Below are 22,527 nucleotides of genomic sequence, written 5' to 3' on the forward strand. Positions count from 1 at the left end.
CTGGAACCAGTTTTTCAACAACAAACTTTGCGACACACAGAGGATGTGTTACCTAGGAACTAATGTAGCCAGGAGGGATTGTTTCTGACGGACGGTGTAATGTAACACCAAGTCCATCTTGGTTTGAGAGAGAAGGGAGAGCAAAGCAAAGCGAACCGTCCATATTACCGCTGCTTTGTCAGGTAGTAATTTCCTTTTAATGTCATTGTCATCTCTTATAAAACTATGATAAGGTTAAGTGTTGAATTCTGTAAACATTGAGTGCTTCCTAGAACCGTTTCTCACATTTGTATTTGAAGAGTTATTGAGCCCCACAGCTCACTGCCGAGGCAGCTACCGCTAGTGTCGACTGACTGTTATTCGCTAACGTTAGACGTGCTAAATCGCTAGCGCTCCGTTAGCAACTAAAGCGTTGCGCATTCAAAATGACACTTAGCATCCTGGAAAGATCAACAAAACTGACTGTTGTGTTCGGGCGGCAACGCAGTTAACCACTGCCGACCAGTACCATCTCGATTATCAAGTTCTGCCATCAAGCTTACAAGATTCTTTGTCTTGTTTGCCCTGCGTTTACATGGAGGGGACCTCCGTTTAGTTTATCGTGTCCCACCTTTGTGGAGCAGTGATTGGATGTTTAGCATGTCAGTCATTAATACTAGGCCGGTGATTGGTAGCTAACCAGGATGACAACGCCAGTTTTGTTGCTTTATTCCATTGCCTTCAACCTGGCCTTCCGTAGCTACTGTTGTAACTTGGCTAGTGTTAGCTCATCTGAAGACTACGTTGTTATTAGGATGTTTATCGGCTCGCCTTTCCATCGAATGAATTAAGAATTCATCCACATGTTGAATAAGATGAATTTACCGCGCTAGACATGGGGCTCAACGTTAGCAAGAATACTGTAGGCTTACCCAGTGTCATACTGGTGGAGTCTTTCGATAGAAAATGGATGGCGTTGTCTTAACTGTCGTCCTCTGAGATTAGTCACTGCAAGGCGGAAGGTAATCGACAGCTCTGGCTTCATAGCATTTTGGCTGTGGTTTATAATACAAATTAGGACGTTCGTGATGTGTAGCTGAGCAAAGCGTTTGTTCCATGTCTTTCCAGAAGAGAGCCAAATAGCCACTATCTTGTTTTGTCTTTGAGCCATTGTATAGTATAAGTATTGTTTAGTTAATTGACATATGATCATGTCCATTTGAATGCTCCACTTGTTGTGGGGCCTCTGTGTGACTTCAGCCCTTACTTCTTATGCTAAATGTTAAGCTATAGTGGGTAGCTAAGATGATACTCCACCCCTGACTGACACACTCACTCATCCAGCACTTTTCACGGTGATGGACCCTCCTGGTGGGGGAGATGAACGGCGGAGGCAGGCAGAGCGGCTTCGAAGGGAGGAGGCATACTATCACTTCATTAATGAATTGAGTGAAGAGGAGTACCGCCTAATGAGAGACAGCAACCTGCTTGGCACTCCTGGTGAGGACTGAAACATCTTGCTTTATTAACAGACTGAGTGGAATTGCAAATCTAGCCTTACATCACACATTGTCTAAGCCTATGAAGTTCACAAAACAGACATTATGTCACAGCAAGTCATGCTGAAAATTTCCTCTTACTAAAGGAGCAGGGGTAGCTCTGTCTGACCCACTGCTATCCATATTTTTCACAGGGGAGGTGACTGCTGAGGAGCTCCGGCAGCGTCTCGATGGAGCGAAAGAGCGGATGTCAACTCAGCCCCGCACTGAGCAGCGCTCGCAGACTGCTGATTCCGGAGAACAGCAAGGCAGCAGTGGTGAAGGAGAAGAGAGAGGGGTTGGTGAAAGACGAGGGGCAGGTAGGGAAGTGGCACAGGGACCTGTCTCTTTCCAGAGGCCCCAGCTTTGATCTTTCAAAATCTTTTTATTAGGATTTTCCAATAGATCTGGGAGTGATTACATGTTAGTTCACAGTCTTCAATTAATATTTGTTTTTACAGGGGGTATAGAGCCTGGAGCAGAAACTTCTAATGGTGACTCATTACTGGAGTGGCTGAACACTTTCAGACGCACTGGTAACGCTACTCGCAGTGGGCAGAGTGGCAACCAGACATGGCGTGCCGTCAGTCGGACCAACCCCAATAGTGGAGAATTTCGTTTCAGTCTCGAAATCAACATCAACCATGATCAGCCAGAGCCAGGGGAGCATAATGATACTGTGGACACTGCAGAGCTGCCAGTAACTGCCCCAAATACAACTTTACCCTCAATACGCACTGCTTCATCCTTCTCCAACCCTCGCCCTTCAACCACTTCAAGGCCAGCCCCGTATCCCAGCCCCCGCCCACCCCTTGGTAGGAGAATGCAGACACGCCGTACACGCAGCAGCACTCTGTCTATGAGCCCCCCTGCACTTCCTGCACCAGTGGCCAGCCCAGCTGCTGCTCAGAGGAGAGGTGCCACACTGCACTCTTTAGGATCTCCTTTAACTGTTCCCAGTCCTCCTCTTGATCAAACTATCCCTTTGCAACAACAAGCCCTGAATGCAGTAGAGCAGGGCAGTGATCGTATGTCTGCTTCTATAGACTGCCCCCGTGTGTCACCGCAGTCTGTATCTCAGGCCCCAGCAGTGGGACATGAATCACGTGGCAGTAGGACTCGATCACGTGGTCGCACACGCAGGGCTGCAGCTGCAGGTGGGGCTTCATCCCGCTTATCAAGGCGAAGCCGTTCCCCCTTGCACAGAATACCTGTTGCCAGTACCACTACACCATCAAGCAATGGTGTCAGTGGCTCTAGCATCCACGCTGTTGAGCCAGGCAGTGGCACAAGCTCTGTTTCCATGGAAACAGGGGAGGCTGTTGCAGAACCTGCAGCTCTAACAGAGCCAGCTGTAGAGACAGGAGAACGTGAGAGTGAATCACATGTAATAGGATCAGGAAGTTCAGCGGTGCGACGGCACCCAACTATTATGTTGGACCTGCAGGTGAGAAGGATTCGACCGGGTGAAAACCGTGATCGGGACAGCATCGCCAGCAGAACACGTTCTCGTGCTCGTGTGGCTGAGAATACAGTCACGTTTGAAAGTGACAGTGGTGGATTTAGACGCACCATTTCCCGCTCTGAAAGAGCTGGGATTCGCACCTATGTGAGCACTATCCGAATTCCTCTGAGGCGCATCAGTGAGACAGGCCTGGGGGAGCCCAACTCCACTGCCCTGCGTTCCATTTTGCGCCAGATAATGACTGGATTTGGGGAGCTGAGCTCACTAATGGAGACAGAAGCCGATTCGGAAGCCGTTGGACCTAGCCACACAGATGCCAGTGGTACAAATGGTAACACCAACCCTACTGCTCGTCTGCATACAAATGAGAATTCATCTGGCCAGGCTGATACAGGTGCAGTAGTCCAGGAGAGGGTGGGGCCAGTGGGAAGTGAGGAGGACCAGAGTGGACAGGCCAGGCTCGGAGGAGGGGTAGTGAGCACCACAGAGGGACGGGCTACCAGCAGAGACACCAACAACCTGGTAGAAAATGGTACCTTACCGATCTTGCGGCTGGCACACTTCTTCTTGCTCAATGATGAGGAGGATGACGAACATCCTAGGGGCCTGACCAAAGAGCAGATTGACAATCTATCCACACGTACATATGGTCAGGCCAGCCTGGAGGGGGAGATGGGTCGTGCATGCAGTGTCTGCATCAATGATTATGCCCAGGGCAACAAGCTGCGTCGCCTGCCCTGCTCCCATGAATTCCACATCCACTGCATCGACCGCTGGCTCTCTGAAAACAACACCTGTCCCATCTGCAGGCAGCCCATACTCACAGTACATCATGACTGACCTATTTGCTTACAGACACAACTATCGTGTTCCTGGCTGGCTGAAATGAGCAGATCCAAGTTGGCTTTGCATGTACATAGTGCTTTCATGGTTACATTTCTTTGAATATATCCATTGTGTTGAAAGTGAAGAAGGTTGAACCAAAAGTGCGGAAAAAAGAAACTATAAATGCAGAGAATTAACAAAACTTTATTTTTTTAGACTCCTTGTTTTCAGCAACTTACTGTTTTATTTTCTTCTTCCTGTGATCTGTTTCACTGGCCTCTGTCACAAAAGCTTCAGAAGCTCATATCGGTGGATGGCATTAATGTTTAAGGAGCTCCTGTAGCCGCTGCTGATTTGGTCTCCCTTAAACTCTTTAATGTCTGATACATGTGACATCTCTCTTTGTCACAACTGGACTACACAAATCACTGCTAGACTTGATTTATGCAGTATAAACTGTAAATAACTCACCACTGCTTGTATTTAAGGGTTTGGAAGAAAGACGCTCCTCACATGTCATCTGTTTAGAATGGAAGCAGGAAAACTTCAGTCTTCTTTTTTTACATTCACCATTTTAAAGGTCTGACATTGTTTTTAAAGTGTCCCTCTATAGGTGATTAAGAAATGTATGATTTATTGGAATGTGTATGAGCTGTGTATTTAAGTTTGAAATAAGTTTTATTCTTTACATCTAGAAGTATTTGTTTAAGCCCTCTCCATACACTTGCCCCATATAATTTCAATATGAAGTTCACCCATAAGTCACTTACTAAAGGCACATTTCAGCCACTTTGAAATCATTAACATTACCCATAAGAGCAGCACAATGTAAATGAAATAATGAGGAATGTGATAATCAGTAATCCATTGTTGTAATTTAGTATGAATTGTGCAATACGGAGAGAAGAGACAGTATTGTTTGTTTTGCTGTTTGTTTTCATTTACATTGTAATGCCTGATTATCATCTCCATTTAAAAACAAAGTCTTGTTTACACTAGATCATTGTTTGCTGTCAGTTCCTGTGCCTGTTTTGCATCCATACCTGACAGACATCCTGGGTTATGTATCATGAAGTTCCATTGAATAGTTAGCTTGATACATCTGCTAAGTAAAAACCTGAAATGTGGAATCAGAAAATAAAAGATTACAGTTTCTACAGTTGTCCAGCGAACACTGAAATCCTTCTTTATGTGAGAGGTGCTGGAAATTGATGTTATGAGCTCTGCCTCGAAAAGTTTCTGCTAATGAGAATCTGTTATCTCTTTAACGCATCTCTTTCTATTGGGTCTGTCACAGTGCATTGATTGTAGTCCGTTTAAGTTCTGTTACCAGTGCAACACATGAATAAGGCAATTTTAGTAACACAATATCCCTGTGTGCTTTTTATGGTTTGTTTTTACATTACATGCACAGATCTTGGCCATTTCTAGTGTAGCATAGGTGGATTATTTAGCCACCTAGTCAGTGTTTTGCCACCAGGGTCACTTTGTGTATCAACAACAGCACACAAGAGCTACACTGTCTCTGCAATTAACATGTCACTAATAAAACTGCAGGGATGATGCAGTATAATATGTCGGAATGTGTGAGAATTGAACAAGTGTGTATGGTTGAATTATGTGTGCATGTGAGTGTGCTTGAGTGCTGAAGGAAAGGTCACAGTAAACCTGTTTCTCAGAATGCTTCTGTTCAGGTAGCGTCCACCTTGGAGTCTTCAGAGGGTTGTGGCCACTTGGTTAAGAAGTGAATATTTATTCTGTTTCTATTTAATAAGATGGAAATCAGCTTTTGAAATATGAACATGTATTATGTTGCAATGTGATGAGAGTAAATGAAACAGTTAAGATAAATATGTTACTATGTAATAAAATGAAGACATGGGTTTTATTCTCTGCTCCTTAACAATGGAATAAAATGCAGCTTTGTTATGCCTGGAAAGCCGCTGTATGCTGTATCAGCCTGTGTGTTTGTGTGTGCGCACGCGCCATTGACGTACGAAGAAAGTACTGTGCGCGTGTTGTCCTGAGCGACAGATTCTGACGGCCAACTAGGCTAGCTATCAACGAGCGGTTTGTTTTTAGCCACACTTCTGCGAAAATGTATATAATACTATAATAATACTCTTCTAGTGGTGTAAGGTGTAAAATAAACTCGCTCTTACTTATTGGCTAGTTGATAAAATAACATCCATTGTTTGCACTTGAATCGTCCGGAAAGGGTGCGCGTACGCATCACATCATGCCATGCGCGCTCCCGTGATTGAACGAACCTGTCACCTGTTGTAAAGGTGGACCGGACAAAAGCAAAAGTTTGACAGTCGTCCTTCAAAGTAAAACGTTAGCGCTAGTTCTCTGAAAGAGTACTTAAATTACACCGCTGTGTAAACTACCGCTTATTTTCTTGACTGGACAATTAATTATTTGAGAATATTGTAAAACGCCCCGCCTCCAAAAAAATTAGCCCATTTGTTGAAATTATATAGTTACACAAAGGCAATATAGATATACCGTAAACTTAATATTCCTGTTTCCTCTAGCCTGGTCATTTTTTTCTGAGTTATATATGGTGTGAAATATTAAATGTGAGAAAAGTGCCACCTGGAAACTGTCACAATAATTAGGTGGTAGTGGATATTGTGGTAACTGAAAACAATGACAACGTTTAACAGATGAAAGCACTATATTTTGGTGTAATATTCTGTATTTTATTTAGTAATCTTTGCTAACCGTAATTTCTAACTTTAATCGAGCTATTGTGATTGAACCTAATCCTGTGTAAGCATAGTTTACATCGCGTGATCGCGTGACCGAGGAACTGATGATGACAGATAGAAGCGTAAGTCCTTGTTGAATACGTTGTATTAACGATTGTATGTACTTTATTTTGAAAGCCGTGACCGGAAATAGACCATTCTTTATTCAGTTTTACTTGACGCAGGCTGAAGCTGTCCTTCACAACGTTACCTCCGCGGTCCAGCCGAGAAATAATGATCCCCGAGCAGCAGCGCCGGCGGCCGCGGCCTGATCCCGGAGCAGCAATCGTCTGCTCTGTCGGTGAGCCATGAGCATGCCACCGCTCCGGCCTCCTCGTCCCAGCCGCACCGACGCTCGTTCACCACCAGCAAGATGTATTTCAACCGGAGAGCCAAGAAGATACACAGTGAGGGAGGTGAGCTTAGAAAACATACCTTATTAAACCCTCTTTGTCGGGTTTCCGCCCGTCGCTGCATTCGTGACTTGTTACTGTAAACTCGTGTTTATGGCAGTCTTAATAATAGGCCTGTTATCATAGAGGATATGGCGGCCTATATCTAATAGTGCGTATATATGTGCTCGGTATGGTAACGGGGATCGGTGATGTTTGGGACTGCGGATTGCGGATGCATGCGGGGTGAGCTGCTGTACCGGCAATTATCCCCCAGATTCTCTCTCTTATTTTTCTTTATGGCACCGCTTGGGGATGCGAGGGCAGACTGCAGGTGCTTGCTTCAGGTAGCACCGTTTACCTTTGGTATGAGCTGGTATTGGTGTCCGTGCGGTGCGTTAACATCGCGAAAATATAGCATATCTGTTCTTGATAGGATGGGTGTGAGTCTGTTGGTTGACCTTATCATTATTTATGGCATGTATTTCCCATGGTATCATTGTGGTATTATGTAATTTTGTTGCAACAGCCTCTTGTATCTAAAGCTTCTGAACTGCATATGGGATATTGTCGTTTGGGTTGAATCGCCTAAAACATAACCATTTATTTATTTCAAATATAAATAATGTGTAACATTAGTTATTTTGTTTTTCAGACGTCCAACCCAAGCCCCGTAGATCAGTCCAAGAACAGCCTATTACCGCGCCGACTTAAAAAACACGTGACCGTCTGAGGAGCCCTCCTTATTCTGAGCTTGTCCGGAAGAGAATCTCTCACCTTAAACCCCATCCACATCCAGAACCTGTGTTCCAATCACAGCGTATCATACTCAGGGCCAGTGTCGCTACGTGCTACATGAACCAGGGCTGTTAATTTAAATAAATCCCCCATTACACATTGAATAGTGAGTGCTGTTGTCTCAGTTTTTGTGAGAGAATGCCTCCTATTCTCCACAGATCAGGAGCTGGAGAGAAGATGGGGATGTTTAAACGCAAGTCTTTGCTGGATAATTTCACATATGGGCAAGTGACATCGGCTTGGATTGTCCTGGAAAAGAGGAGCATATGTTTGGTTCATCCAGTGGCTTTTAATAGTGACTGGCACATATTGTCGGAATGCTTTGCTGTTGTCTATGTGTGTGTGGCTGCATGCTTCATGCAGCTTCCAGAAATAGAAAGCAGGGCAAATTGTGAGCAGAGATGAGAAGAGCCAACTGGGCCACACTGTCTTCATGCCAGAGTTTCCCAGATATCTATTTGTTGTTATAATATACAAGACTGGATCTTTTGACTGGTGCAGCACGTTTTTGCCAGAAGAAACATCAAGTCCTCAAAAGATAGAAGCATATGACAACATACTGGTATAACGAGTATACTGATTCACACTTTACCCATCATGTTTGTAATTTTTGTCAGAATAGAACATATTGTCATTTTTCATGCTTATAATATTGACCTATCCATGTGGCAGAGCTTCAGTTATTAGATTCACTACTTTTCATCTTGTTTGTCAGAGCAACTAATGCAGGACTTTGTGTAACTTCAGTGGAGCCCTTTCTGGTTTCATAGGGTCCACAAGTTGTATAAGATTTTTTTTCTCCTCCCTATTTCAAGTATGGGAAGGTTTTGTCAGTCATTGTGTTCATGTGCTCCCTGCTGGATTCTACATGCTGCCTTCACGGTAATCTCTTGGAGCTTGACCTCTTGATTCTTTGTTCCAATTAGCGCGTTGCACATCCCTGGTGATGACGTCTGCCGCCGCAAATCTGTCACATTTACTCACACACTCTCAGACACATTCATACACGTTAATAGAGGAATGCTGTTATTTGTTTTTATTCAGGGAGACCATAAATAGTGTGTAATACAAACTCTGACCTATGTTTTGTCATATTTCTAATATCGCCTTTAACACATCAGAACCCACAAATACATAAAACTATAAAACTACTTCTTACTTTGGTTGAGAAAGCACATTATACTTGAAAGAAAACGTACAATATAAATCTGAACAAACTGTACTGAAGATGACTTACTGTTCTGCAGATTGTCTTTGACATCTTACGGGATTTGTATAATAATATATAAGTAAGCGCACATGTTGTCCCAGTGTTGCTGTTTCTAGCTGCGAGTCTGCGAGTCATGCAGCTCAGCCAACTGTCAGCATTACATCTGTTTTGGGAAGATAATGACTGGTCGTCATGGCTGCCAAGCTACTGAAGATGCCTTGTGGGAGATAGAGAGGCCTAGTACATTGCAACTTGGAGGTATTTACACATTTGGACACAAGGAGGCACTCATGGGAAAGCTACAAGGTCCATTTCTGTGTGCAACTCTTCAGGCCTACATCCTTCATATGCAGGCACAAGTCTGACATCGCTACTAATGCTTCCAGTGACAGACAAATACAAACACATTTACAGCTCAGGTACTGGCACATGTATGTGTTGTGTGCGGTACGTGTATATTGACTTGCTGTCTTGTGTGTTGTTTTCTCCCGCCGCGGCCTCTCTGGCGCCCACAGAGCAGTTAGTGTTGACCACCATTAGGCAGGAGGCTTCTGAACTGCAGGACCCAGGCCAAGGCGCCGGCGCTACCATGCGTGCCTGCCTCACAGACAGGTTTGACAAAAGTGAGTTTGCTCGAACTAGCCCGGATGACGCCCCATTTGTGTCTGGAGTCCCAAGCTGCATGCGTCCATGCACAACAGCTAGGGGCAGGTGTCTCCTAACCCCGGGCCCTCAAGAGCTACAATGTTTAGTTACTTGGTAGTGTGTCTCTGGCTCTTGTCTGCAAATACTAAGACATGATACTGCTGTGGACCCTGAATAATCTGTAGCTCCTTTGGGCCTGGAGTGATGAATGCTGAACAGGAATTAACCCTCTCACTGCATGTGCTTGTAGATGGGTTGGGTGACCACTCATGTCAGAACATGCTGATGAAGTCAGATCAATATGCTCTGGGGTTTTGGGCAAAATATGAATATGAATGTGGATAGCCTACACATGCATGGTGTAGAACACAACTCATGCATGCATGGACATGGCATGTCTGAACAGATCATGTATATGAACACTGCTTCATGCATGTATGACACATAAGTGGCTTTTGTTCTAGATTTAGAGAGCGGGCAGGGGGAGTAGTTGCATGTTGGGGCCTTGCATGTTTCCTGGCATTAAAAGATATACGTTCACCTGTGTGTGTGTGTGAGACAATGTGTCCATAATATGGTGTCTGTGTGTATGTATATGTGCATATGCATACATTAGTGTAACATGTGTCTGTGTGCGTGTTGCAGTCCCACCTGTAGGATTATCAGGTTATGGATTAGTAGCAGGTGAAGTTGCAGAGCAGACACAGAGGGGATTATCATGCTCGCTCACTTGGTATGTAAGAGGCTTTCTTGCCTTCTTTCCTACAACATTACAGTGGCAAATGGACTCACTGGCAATGCTTGAGACTAGGTTAACCAGAACCTGCAAATAGGGCCTGTGGTTCACCAGGACAGCCATGGGACGTAGGGGTCACCGAAACAGAAGACGCTCTGTTGGTAATACTTTCCTGACCGCATGACAGGATTATGGACTGGACAGGGGAATACGGGGGATGATGTTTTGTGTTTTATTAATTTATTTCAATTTAATTTAAGTTACAAAAATTGATATGGTTGCAGTTCAGTTTTTAAGCTCAGTGTTTGTGCATGTGGCTGTTAGAGGATTAGAATCTGAAAGGAAGACTAAACAAAAGTGCATTTGCATCTGAAATGTTTTGACACTTTTTTCAGATAATAAAATTGTGGAATCAGCCGGAGTGTTTGTCTTCAGTATGGCTTGTGGTAGTGAGGGTGCTTTGACAGCTAGGGACAATTGTAGATATCCTGCTACAACTGTTGATATAATTAGTAGCTATTCCCTTTCTGGCTCATTTTATATCTGGGGATATGGTGCATCTCTATTAGACATGTTTATATTAAACATGCAAGCATCCCAAAAGCTACATTTGTTTCATTTAAAACACAGTTCTGGCAGTGACACTAATTGACATGGCCGCTGAGGGAGACGCCGTGGTAGTGACTGACATGTGAGTCGTTTCTTGAGTGAAGGCTGGAGCACAGCACCAAGGCAGAGTGTCTGGTGAAATATGCTCTGGAAATACTGGAAAGTGTAGATGAATTATGCAGCCTGTCGCTATCCATTATTCAGTGGCCTAGTCTACTTTTTAACAGGTAAAGTTTGGCACCAGGTCAGGCCAGCTTGAGCTCAGCCCAAAAAACAAAATCATTACTCTATTTTAAGATTTAATCATGATGAATATGATTTTGTTCAAACAATATGTATGGTGGATTTAACTGTACATTGTCCTTATTACTGGAACAGGTAATTCTATCTGCCCACTATAACATCTGCCCGTTGTGTAAAATGTGTTTGGTTTGATAAGCTTCTAATGACGCATGTATTCAGGGTAGAAGAATAGGAAAAGGGGCTATTAAACTTCTCTATCTAATGGATGGAAGTGTGGCTAATTAATATGGGATTGTCTTTAAGAATGGGGACACATCTTGATTAAGCCTCACCGACCAAATGGGTAGCTGGTAGTGTCTTGCTTGAAGGGTATGAGATCAGTGTGTTTGTAGAAGTTGGGTCAGTCTAGTCTTACCTGTTCTGGCTGCATGTTATCAGACCGGTGGCACCTGTCCGGCTAGCCCGGCTGCTTCAGGTGTAATTGACCTGGCTGTACTCTGCTGGAGTTTGCTGCTGACTCACCACAGGCGCATCAGTAATGAGTTACGGAGGTGACTGTATCTCTACTCCATCAGAGATGAGTAACCGAGGCATTGATCTTCTAAGGAATGAATCAGAGCCGAAGTGGGCTGCTGAGAAAGACATTATTGATCTGCTTGGAAATGTAGGTCCTGGAGGAGTTAAGAAGTAGAGGAAAGAGGCATGGAGGAGTACAGTAATTGTGCAAGAATGGAAATAAGCACAAGGAATAGAAGTGGTAAATAATTCATAAGAAAGAGAGAAAGGTAGTAAAAGGAGTAAGTAGTATTTAAAAGTGATATCACAGGTAACAATGTCCATTGCCCTTTAATTTTTAACCTTTTTACTTATTACCTTTAACCTTGTATCATCCTTAATCATTTCCTTACAATCGCCTGTTATCTTGATTGACCCCAGTGCCATTTGCAGTGTGGAGTGCTAAGCTGTGACTTATAGCTCTATGAGGTCCGGATGTAATAGCCTGGTCAGAGATATAGAGATGAGAGATAGGCTGGATAGACTTTGACCTTTGCTCTCTGCCTTGTGCAGACACTTTGTGGGCTGGTGTGGAATAGCAGCACTTCACAAAGGTGGGAGGTGTTTTATACACAAAATGTTCAATCAAAATTTCAAACAGGCTTTTCTTTTTTCTCGCAAAGCTAGGATGGCAATGATGTATACTACAATTTTAAAAAACTCAAAGTTTAAAAAATGCCAAAGACAAAGAAACAAATCTCCAGTAGCACTTAAAAAGAAGTACTTATTGTGCTGTTTTCTGGAAAACACTTGCAATTTGATATCTCTCTCATAGAACAACTCTGATATGTCAGTAGTGATAACAGCATATACAGTAGATAAGCCTGACTGATGTATATCTGGATCATTTTACGATTCCTCGCCTACTTTAGAACCACCAGCTTGAGTGGAATATAATGATATTAACCTAATTTTGGCTATCGATGAGTAAAGACAAGTGCCCTGTACTGCTGCAGAGAGAGAGAAAGAGAGAGTTTCAGAGCTATGGAAATTCAGTCTGCCTGGCAGGGCTTATTCTTTTCTAAATTATTTAAATACAATTAACCTGTTTTCACGTGCAGACTCACGCACACACAATGTGCAGACCCCAAATGGTGAAACAAATATTCAAATAAGAATTATAATAATTCCTTCATACATTTAAGGATAAGTGTGTGTAGTACCGTAATATAGGACTAATATAGGGATCACTAGGGATGCATTTCAGCTCACTGTATATTATCAAATGAGCACCACAGGTCCAGTTTAAGGGTTTGTGTATCATCAGAATAATGAGAATTAAATCCGTTTTGCATATCTGGAGAAGCGGTATGACACACAAACTACTTATGCAAACTAATGAAAACGATGTGAAGGGCAGAAACCTGTAACAGGTGAACACTGCTGATGCACCGGCATGATCTCCTGATGGATGGCTCCTGCCTCAGGGATGTCATTTGACCCGTGTGTGTCTTACCACAAGACCTTAAGGCGATATCAAGCGTCTGGCCCTTTAAAAGCGGAGCCCCGGCTTTGCCCCTCCGCTGCACTGAAGGAGCTCCATATGGCTTCATCTTGTTGTCTGGACTTGCGGCAGTGAGCGGCTCAGTATCAAACTGGAGGGAGTATATCGTACGAATCGCGCCCAATAAAGGCTTCCCGAGGCGGCAGGTGGCCAGATGACACGGCGGCGGAGCTTGGCGGGCCAGTATCTTTCACCGGGGCCGGTAGCTTCGTCTACAGCAAGGCCGAAGAGGGAGAGAGGAGGCACAGACGTGCTGCTGCGTCTGTCCTCGCCCAGGTCCGCCGTTGTTGTACCAGCTGAGTAAACTGTGGCATCCAGACCTGTTTGCATTGCTCTCGCTTCACCAAAATGTCCCTGCACAGCTAAAATTACCCCGATAAGAGGCGCACTCGAGGATAAGAAATGTCCTGCTCCCGGAGCTCATGCGGGGGTGAATGAGCGGAGATCACGACGCTTTATAAATGGTTGGAGATGACAAAGCCAGGCTGGCGGGGAGGCTGAAAGTGTGCAGAAGAAGCGTGTTGCATCTTCTTCTCTCACTTTTTTTTATTTTTTTAGGATTTGCACAATTTGTGCCTGTACCTTAATGACAGCCTCGACTTGCGCCGGTCTCCTCTGTATTACATATGGACAAGTTGACGTGCTGATAAAACAGACAAACCCGGTGCGTTTGTTCGCCATTGTGCATCCCTCAGCATATCCATTATACGCGGGGGGTCCAGAGGGCGTCGCGTAACGCGCGCGTGTGCATTGACGGTACCTGCATAATAACAGTGAAAGGCAAGGGGGGCTGTTTATAACGGGAAACGTCATTGAATCGACCCCGCCGGCTTCAGCATACATCAGCATACAGTAGCCTCTAGTACGAATTGGTCGCCTTCGCGTTTGAACTGTAAACCTCGTCTCCCGTCTATGTCTCTCTCTTCCTCTCTCTCCCTCTCTCTCTGCCTCACTGTCTCGCACTCACTCAGCCTCGCCTCTCTCCCATCAATCCAACGGTGCAGGACCTGCTTGCTCGTCCGCCGGTTACCACAAGGCAGATGATGAGATGTCCGGGACCACTTCGCAGGCGGATCCCGTAGACGCCACGGCGCGGACGGTGCTGCTCAACCGGCCCCAGAACACCAAGTTCTGCGACAACCATGTCAGGTGGGTGCCTTCACTGACTGCACGTTTTTCTCCAATGCATGTTGTGTGGCTTGTGTACTGTGATTTTTTTTCTTTTTGTTGTTATAAATAGCGGTCTTATTGATGGACAGTCAGCAGGGACATAGTTATGCAGATCAACATATATTTTATTGTTTTGACTCTTTCCTAGAAGATTTAGTCACTTCATAACAAACCATAGTAAAGTATACCAAACCAGACTCATGACTTTTCTCCTCGTCTTATGTGATACTCTGTTTATGTCTATATTTACATTTAATGCACATTTTTTTGTTTATAGCATTTTCCAGGAAGGTCAGAGTGCAGGTTTAGCTTGTCCAGATTCAGTGTCTTGCTCAAGAACACTACATCGTTGTGGATATTTGCTCAGAGGGGCTTTACACCCATGTTGTCGGGTTGAAGGACGTTGCAGTCTGTTTGTATGTTTTTCTTCCCAGCATGCCATGTGCGACTCGTAGACTTTGAACCACTGAGATTTTTTTCTTCTCTCAAATTATTCCCTTTCTGTTACTTTTATCGCAGCTCACAGTGACTTAAAGCAAAAACATGTTTTTGAGTGCTACAATTTCCGTAATATTGCAAGTGAAACTACACTGAAAAAGCTATTTAATAACTCAACTATTAAGTGTTTATTTGCAGCTCTGCATTAGTAGTGGAGGGTGAGGCAGACTTGAGGCTGTGCCTTAAGTCCATCCTCAGTGGAAAAGTGCTTGTCGTAACAACTTCACCTGTTTGTGCTGCTTAATCAATACGTCCTCATGAATATTTAAGACTGCCACTGAAAGTAAAGTAACTACACTTAACATTTGTTTACGTAAATTGCACAAAGCACCTCAACTGTGTTTGATTTCTCAGACACTGATCAAAGGCCGGAGCTGTGATTATTTATTTATGTTGTCTGTGGTCTGGACAGCAGAGAAATGAAATGGACTACAAACCTTGGACCGGACTTTATAAAAAATGCCATTATTTCATGTATTGTTTTGGTGTATCTTGGTGGATTCCCGTGGTTCAACAGTGATCATCTGAGTGAATTTCCTGTTTGTGTGAAGTTCCCTGTTATAGGCAGGGTCACCGCCATGACCAAAAGTCATGTACTACAGTGGAGAAGTGCCTTTTATCAAATTCACACCATCTGTCACTGGCATGTTTTAAGGACTCAGTTGTGGTCATAAATACTAAGTTGGTGTCAGGCAAACAGTATTACAGTTTCATTCACACAGATGCCAACTTAGTTGTTCCTTGGCTTTACCTTTTGTTATTTCAGTCCAAACTGTTCTTTGCTCCACAAGGAGCACTGGTTTCGCTTTCTCGTGAACTTAATGCTCGTCCTTAGTCAGTTGACATTCAGTATTCTGCCATAATTATCAGGAGATTCAGTTTCACTTTTTAAAGACTTTATTTCAGCTTTACAAATAAAATTAAGGTGAGTGCTGCCTGGTGCATCTGATTGGATCACATATGATGCACTTAGATGAGCTGCATGGTGATTGGAGAGCCAAGAGTACTTTGGCTCCAGAGGCATGTCCACTGATGTCCCTGTGTTCCTGTAACTCTTTATGTTTTAAAGGTTCAATAGCCATATTGATTTTTCAGAGATTAAAGCCTTGTGGCTTGTATCTGTACACTCAGCTCACCTCCTCTCAATCCCGAGGTCCTCCTCCACCTGTATGTTTTATTGTTTTTATACAATCTGAGCGTTGGTGCTGCTTTCCCGTGCACATATGCAGCAGAGTAATCCACTTTATTATTCTTGAACATAAATAAATTCTTCATCTACCTGCTTGTATTCTTCCGCTAAGAGGGATGAGTCCTCTCTGACTTCAGCCCAATGTTTCTTTAAAAAAAAAAAAAGACGAAGCAGGAGAGCATCGCCCCCGCAGCTAACAGCTGTTAACACCACCAGCGTTTTGGACATCTATAGTATGAAAAACAACACAGCCAGATGTTTTTACCTCTTTTTTTTGGCCTGGTTCTCTGGGGTCTGGAATGTGTGTGTGTTTGTGTTTGTCTGTCATTGCTGTGCGTGTGGAGTATCATTTGTCTTTGATTAGATTAAGGCACCTTTATCTGCTGGATCATAGGTGTAGTATCACTAACTCTGAGGTATCCATAGCATGAAGGTCAGTACATGGTGCATTTCTGAATGATCAACTATGTTTGCATGTGTGCGTGAGTGATTGAGTGACTAACAACTGTTGCTACTCTGTTTTGTATTTAAAGATCGTTGTAGTTTTGTGTTTGTGTCTAAGTAAGGCAGAAGGTGAAAGTGGTTATGGGTTCAGTTCAGATTCTGATTCTGTGTTTGAGGTTTGTGTTTTGCCATGTCGTGCATTAGCGCACACATTCACACACTGTCTATTAAACAAAAGCCATTTCAATAGCTCTTACTTTCCACTCAGGCCACACACAAAAACAAACAGGGCAGGCCTTGATTTGAAGGTTGACTTTTTTATTTTTAGCCTCTCTAAAAGCTCTTACGGTAGGTCCTTGCTATAACAGGTCTAATCAATACAGTTGTCCAATCAATACAGTTGACTGACAGAGAGTTTGAGGTGCCAACGATTCTTGCAACTATTTTCGAAATTTAGATTGTTAGATTAAATATAACCTGGTCTGTTTTAGATGCGATGTGTGTGCAACCCGTAATGGCTTTGCTCTCAGAGCACAACTACGTTTTTCTAACAGATTTTCAACTGCCACGACATTGAAATCTAAATGCAGTCTGTTGTTATTCTGCCTTAAGATAATGCTCTCTGAAAATCATTAGAACTGCATGTGTGTATTCCTACTGTTGCTAATGCACTTCCAGACTCTGCCTCCATCTATCTAAATGTAAGCAAAATGAAGTCTCTTCTCTCCTTGTCTTCTGCAGTACCACCAAGTATGGGGTGCTCACCTTTCTGCCCCGGTTCCTGTATGAGCAGATCAGGCGGGCTGCCAACGCCTTCTTCCTGTTCATCGCACTCATGCAGGTAAACCCCACACACAAAATGGCAACGGCTTTTTGCGCTTTTTGTTTGGTTTCAGTTTGATGTTTTTGGCCCACACAAACTGTAGGTGATAGAAAGTCTGTTTTAAAACATTCCATTATTCCCACAGGCCCTGTTATTTTTGAAATACTGAGCTGTGGATTATGTTTTTGTAGATGGCAAAAAGTATGATTTGGTAGATTTCCTCAGAAAGCCAGAAACAACAGAATAAAAGTGAATGTGAGTCATTAATGTTTTACAAATAGGTTCATTGGTATGGACATATACATATATGTTCATTAGATATGACTAATTTTCAAGTGATGTTTATCAGTTTATGGGTGTTTTAAGCTACTCAACACTCGCTATCAGCACTGATTTCTGAGTGCGGCCTTTTCTTGACTCTCACCAGCAAATCCCTGATGTATCACCAACGGGTCGCTACACCACACTGGTCCCGCTCATCTTCATTCTCACTGTGGCTGGAATCAAAGAGATCATAGAAGACTATGTGAGTGTCCCAGCACTACCTGTTATATAGACAGAAGTTAGTACTTTTTTAGGGGGATTTCGCGTTGTTATCTTAAAAGCTAATGCATCTTTATCCGTATCTTTACAGAAGAGACATAAAGCAGACAACACAGTCAACAAGAAGAAGACAACAGGTATCGTCTACGTGCACGTGTGTGCGCGCGCTTGTTAACATGCGTCAACAGCCTGTGCGCTTTTCCATGAGTGTGCTTGTGTCTATTTGTGGGGGTTTTGTTTTCCTTTCATCGCTGAGTAAATAGCTGTTGTCTGTCACTCACTAGACCCTAGACAAAAGTTTAGTTGCTATGAATACTGTATGAGTGCTGCTCTATGGGCTGACTGATGGCTATGTTGTCCTTGTCTCTCAGTGCTGCGGAACGGAGCCTGGCAGACGGTCATTTGGAAACAGGTATCAGTATCATCACAGATGTCATCTTTGTTGCTCTCTCACTCATCACTCCTCTGCTTTGTCCTTATCTCTAGCTAGCTCAGTTTTATAACCATCTAAGAAGTGATGAGAATAACTTCTGTTAAATACAGTAATGTCTTGTTTTGATTTTTTATTAAAGAGTTACATTTGAGTTACTGCGTGTTTGTCTCAATCCCACCTGTTGTGCAGGGATTCCATATTTTCTCCTGTTTGGTTTCCAAGATTTTTTGTGTTGTGCTTCTTGAGGCCAGACTGTAGTCACCCAGTCTGTGTTTGGTCAGGATCTGTCTGCTTAGCTTTCCTGACGGTAAAAGGATACTCCTCCAATTACTATTGACATTTTTGGGCCAGATAACAATTGAGTTTCTTTGTTGTTTTGGGGCATGATTTGTGCAATATTCCACATCTTATTAGTTGAATAATTAGATTTTCTCTGTTGGTCTGCAGCTCATCTGAACCAGTGAATCTCGTAACCTGCTTCTCCCAGTGCAATAACTGTCAAATTAAAGTTACCTGTGCAAAATGAGCTCTTGCTTGTCTCAGTACAATGTCTGTTTGCTGTGTGTTTGTACAAATGCTTTACCGTTTTCTTGAGATCTGGACTTATACTTGAGCATGAACTAAGCTCTAGCTGTGTACAGTCTTGCTTCAGCAGGTCAAATCAAATCAAACTTGAGTCCTTACTACGTGGGTGACAAATATGTAGAGCAGGAATTTAGGTCCCTCGTTACTGAGGGTGAAAACAGGTGGAGGAATTTGTTCAGAACTGCCTTGCTAACTCAGTAATGGTCGTATTAAGGACAGGTAGGGGCAAGTAGTTGCTCACTTTTGTTGTACATTTTTATTCCTCACACCTCACAGTGTGAGTTTGAGTCAAGCTTATCTCCCTTCCTGTGTACTAGAAAAACAAATCTGTGACTCCATACCTCAGGAGATCAAGTAACCTGACAGGCTGAATAGTTTAGAGCATGCTTGATGAGGCACACTGGCTGTGTTTGAGCCTGTCCGTCCTCATAATTTCCGAAGCCTGACTTTTTTTTATTGTTTATGTTATCATTTTTGTGTAATCGTGAAATCCAAAGAACGTTTTTTCATTCGTCTGTACCATAATGCTTGTGATGCTTATCTTATTCTGGTCTGCCTCTGTTGCAGCCCAATCATAAAAGTTTAAGCTATACCCTGCTGTGCTCACTGTCACTTCATCTCACGTCTTCCTCTCTCTCTGTTGGCTGTCTCCCAGTTGGTCACTAATTAACCTGCCTCTTGTTTCCTCTCTCTGCCTTCTTTCCCATTATCCCTTACCCTCTGCCCCACTTGTTTTCTCTTTCACTCTGATCCACTGGTGCTCCTGGCCACAAGGTGGCAGTAGGAGACATAGTGAAGGTGACCAATGGCCAGCACCTTCCAGCTGACATGGTTATTGTGTCCTCCAGGTCAGACAGTTTGTATGAGTGTGTGTTTGTGTGGGCATTTGTGTATGTTTCTTTGTTAACATATATCTGTTTTAATCATCTGTTATGTGTTTTACTGCCTTTTTTATCACTGCAATTAATTATTTTCATTAACAATCTATTGTCTGTAGTCTTTTGATTAATCAAATTATTCCACCTTAATATTCCACCTTTAATATATGTTTTGATGCCTATTCTTGACAGCGAGCCACAAGCCATGTGTTACACTGAGACCTCTAACCTGGACGGAGAAACCAACCTGAAGATCAGACAGGTATGACACTGTTTTAGAAATATCTAATACTTGTTACTGTTTGGATTCAAATGAACAGATTAATAAAAGATACTCAAAAATGTTGGCACTGATTTACAGCTCTTTGTTCCTTTTCTATCTTGAACCTTTATTTTCTGTATCCTGCTTACCCTGGGAAATGTGTCCTTTAACAATCCCTCCTTGACTTGACTTGGTTAATTTTTCCAGGGTCTCCCACTCACAGCCGGTGCTCAGACCTTGGAGGATTTGATGGCGCTCTCAGGTCGTTTGGAGTGCGAAGGCCCCAACAGACACTTATATGACTTCACTGGTACACTGCGGCTGGAGAACCAGAAGTAAGACACACACACATGTACACACATTTTTTTTCTTTACCAGTTCTTATTTACAGTAGCAAGTGTATTGTTATACATAAGTCAGTAGGGGTGTTTACTTTCACATTTTGTATTTTTTTTAAATAAAAATTATGACAAAAAACTAAAAACGAAGGGCTCTCTAAATCTGCATTCATTTGTCATACTGTGTTGCTTATTACCTCTCTTGTTCTACTCAGTCCAGCTCCCTTGGGTCCAGACCAGGTGTTGCTGCGTGGCGCCCAGCTCCGAAACACACAGTGGGTTGTGGGAATCGTCGTCTACACTGGTCATGACTCCAAACTGATGCAGGTGAAAGCAGTGTATTGTTTGAATTCAGTAAAATGTGTATAATGTGTGAAAAATCATGCCAAGAGCAAAGTGATTTTTGAGTTTAACTGGATATTTTTTTATAATTACAATCTTTTTTGTCCTTGTGAAATTTATATGAATACTTGAGAGCTTTTAAGTAACTGTTTGACACATTCATAACTGGGAGCACATCCAAGCTCAGAGGGACTTTTAATCCTCTGTCCCAGTGTTTGGATTGCTGACACATTCTTCTGGCAAAAATCACAAAACATTTTAGTAATAAAGTTGATGTTTGTAATCGTGGATAAAAAATTAAATTGATGAGGCAAACATGTTTAAAGAGTGCTGCAGGTGGATTTTTGTCTCCTCAAAGAAACCATTTTAATCAGTGAAATTTCACTTGCATTCAGCACCGTCTCAGTGAACATGTTTTTTATTTTATTTTTTTCGTTTTTCACCATCCATCTCCCAGAACTCCACCAAGGCACCACTGAAGCGCTCCAATGTGGAGCGGGTCACCAACATGCAGATCCTGGTCTTGTTTGGCATCCTTCTGGTCATGGCCCTGATTAGCTCTGTGGGCGCCGCCATTTGGAACAGAGAACACACTGAAGATGCCTGCTGGTACCTGTCCCGGGCCGGTGAGAACACATACACATACAACGTTTTACAGCCTGTAACTTAAGTCTCTTGACAGAATTAGGATTAACATGCAGAATAAGGGTGTGTAAATAAATGAATAATATGTTTGCAGGCGACATCTCCACTAACTTTGCGTACAACCTGCTGACCTTCATCATCCTGTACAACAATCTGATCCCCATCAGCCTACTGGTCACTCTGGAGGTGGTCAAGTTCACACAGGCCCTCTTCATCAACTGGGTATGTGGTTCTTGTGATGCATGTTTTCAGTTTTGCTCACTGTTAAAAACTTAAGTATTCCCAATCACTTTGCTTGTGATTTGTGTTTGCCTCAGGACGTAGAGATGTACTACTCCGAGACAGACACACCGGCTATGGCTCGAACGTCCAACCTTAATGAGGAACTGGGCCAGGTCAGTTCCTCCTCCTTCTCCTCCTTCTCCTCCTCATAGTCAGTGGCAATACGATGGAAGTAGGAATGCCAAAATGTTATCATTTCAAACACACTCACACTCATTAAAATGTGCTGTGTTTGCTTTCATGGCCTAATGTTTGTCTTTTCCAGGTGAAGTATCTCTTTTCTGACAAGACAGGAACGCTGACCTGTAATGTCATGCACTTTAAGAAGTGTACCATTGCGGGAATTACATACGGGTCAGTCATCGCTCTCTCTCTCTTTTTTTTGTTTTCCACTAATTCTTGCCTCTTAACTCTACCTTTTGAGCCACCTACTAAAAAATGAGCTCACAATGCCACTAACCTCACTTTTCCACTGAATTTCCTTTAACCTCAAAGTTGTCTTAGACTAACTTGTAGTCATGAACAGCTGTAGTTAGTTCAGCTGACTGAACTCTTGCATGTTTGCTCAGATGAACTAATCAACTTATCAACTGATTAATTTCTTTTGCATTACAACCTCAATCATCACTGCAGCCACTTCCCAGATCTTGACTGTGATCGGTCAATGGAGGACTTCAGGTTAGTGACCTTCTGTTGAACTTCTCTTCTCACCCATACTCGTCTTCTCCTTTTCTCCAGTTTAGGCTTTGCATGATCTGGGTAATGAATGTACTGTGTATTCTTCAGTCAGAACAGCAGAAAAATGCTGGCAATAAAAAATAAAAATAACACCTGTCATGAGTT

The 22,527-nt window shown here is 43.1% G+C and overlaps 2 protein-coding genes across 9 annotated transcripts in view; both read left to right on the plus strand.

Moving 5' to 3' along the window:
• The first annotated feature begins 23 nt into the window (after positions 1 to 23).
• rnf6 (ring finger protein (C3H2C3 type) 6) lies at positions 24 to 4,969 on the plus strand. 2 transcript variants are annotated; one of them, XM_046371617.1, is made up of 4 exons: positions 24 to 182; positions 1,324 to 1,479; positions 1,673 to 1,837; positions 1,979 to 4,969. In XM_046371617.1, exons 2-4 carry the CDS (start codon positions 1,338 to 1,340, stop codon positions 3,820 to 3,822), a joined length of 2,151 nt encoding a protein of 716 aa, XP_046227573.1. In that variant the 5' UTR covers positions 24 to 182; positions 1,324 to 1,337; the 3' UTR covers positions 3,823 to 4,969. The 2 variants fall into 2 exon arrangements, with proteins under 2 accessions (XP_046227573.1, XP_046227574.1); XM_046371618.1 differs by lacking the exon at positions 24 to 182 and adding an exon at positions 197 to 1,001.
• A 1,748-nt stretch (positions 4,970 to 6,717) lies between these two features.
• Positions 6,718 to 22,527, plus strand: part of atp8a2 (ATPase phospholipid transporting 8A2) — a 43,940-nt gene continuing 28,130 nt past the window's right edge. The window contains exons 1-16 of one of the 7 annotated variants that reach the window (XM_046370651.1): positions 6,718 to 6,976; positions 9,476 to 9,583; positions 14,224 to 14,401; positions 17,295 to 17,394; positions 17,804 to 17,902; positions 18,011 to 18,056; positions 18,291 to 18,331; positions 19,712 to 19,785; positions 20,008 to 20,077; positions 20,285 to 20,412; positions 20,631 to 20,742; positions 21,215 to 21,383; positions 21,497 to 21,624; positions 21,720 to 21,797; positions 21,950 to 22,038; positions 22,318 to 22,362. In XM_046370651.1, coding sequence (XP_046226607.1) covers positions 6,934 to 6,976; positions 9,476 to 9,583; positions 14,224 to 14,401; positions 17,295 to 17,394; positions 17,804 to 17,902; positions 18,011 to 18,056; positions 18,291 to 18,331; positions 19,712 to 19,785; positions 20,008 to 20,077; positions 20,285 to 20,412; positions 20,631 to 20,742; positions 21,215 to 21,383; positions 21,497 to 21,624; positions 21,720 to 21,797; positions 21,950 to 22,038; positions 22,318 to 22,362 — 1,508 coding nt within the window. In that variant the 5' untranslated portion in view covers positions 6,718 to 6,933. Of the gene's footprint in view, positions 6,977 to 9,023; positions 9,219 to 9,475; positions 9,584 to 13,073; positions 13,529 to 14,223; positions 14,402 to 17,294; positions 17,395 to 17,803; positions 17,903 to 18,010; positions 18,057 to 18,290; positions 18,332 to 18,857; positions 19,157 to 19,711; positions 19,786 to 20,007; positions 20,078 to 20,284; positions 20,413 to 20,630; positions 20,743 to 21,214; positions 21,384 to 21,496; positions 21,625 to 21,719; positions 21,798 to 21,949; positions 22,039 to 22,317; positions 22,363 to 22,527 lie in introns of those variants that run through there. The other 6 variants (XM_046370650.1, XM_046370653.1, XM_046370654.1 and 3 more) reach the window with 6 other exon arrangements.

Source organism: Scatophagus argus, chromosome 18, assembly GCF_020382885.2.
Source record: "Scatophagus argus isolate fScaArg1 chromosome 18, fScaArg1.pri, whole genome shotgun sequence".
Classification (NCBI taxonomy): Eukaryota; Metazoa; Chordata; class Actinopteri; family Scatophagidae; genus Scatophagus; species Scatophagus argus.

What these genes read in the sequence shown, in the direction of transcription:
- rnf6 (XM_046371617.1), top strand. Translation starts at nt 1,338, where the DNA reads ATGGACCCTCCTGGTGGGGGAGATGAACGGCGGAGGCAGGCAGAGCGG. An exon ending in CAACCTGCTTGGCACTCCTG is followed by an intron (nt 1,480 to 1,672) that starts GTGAGGACTGAA and finishes TATTTTTCACAG; the next exon opens with GGGAGGTGACTGCTGAGGAG. An exon ending in TGGTGAAAGACGAGGGGCAG is followed by an intron (nt 1,838 to 1,978) that starts GTAGGGAAGTGG and finishes TTGTTTTTACAG; the next exon opens with GGGGTATAGAGCCTGGAGCA.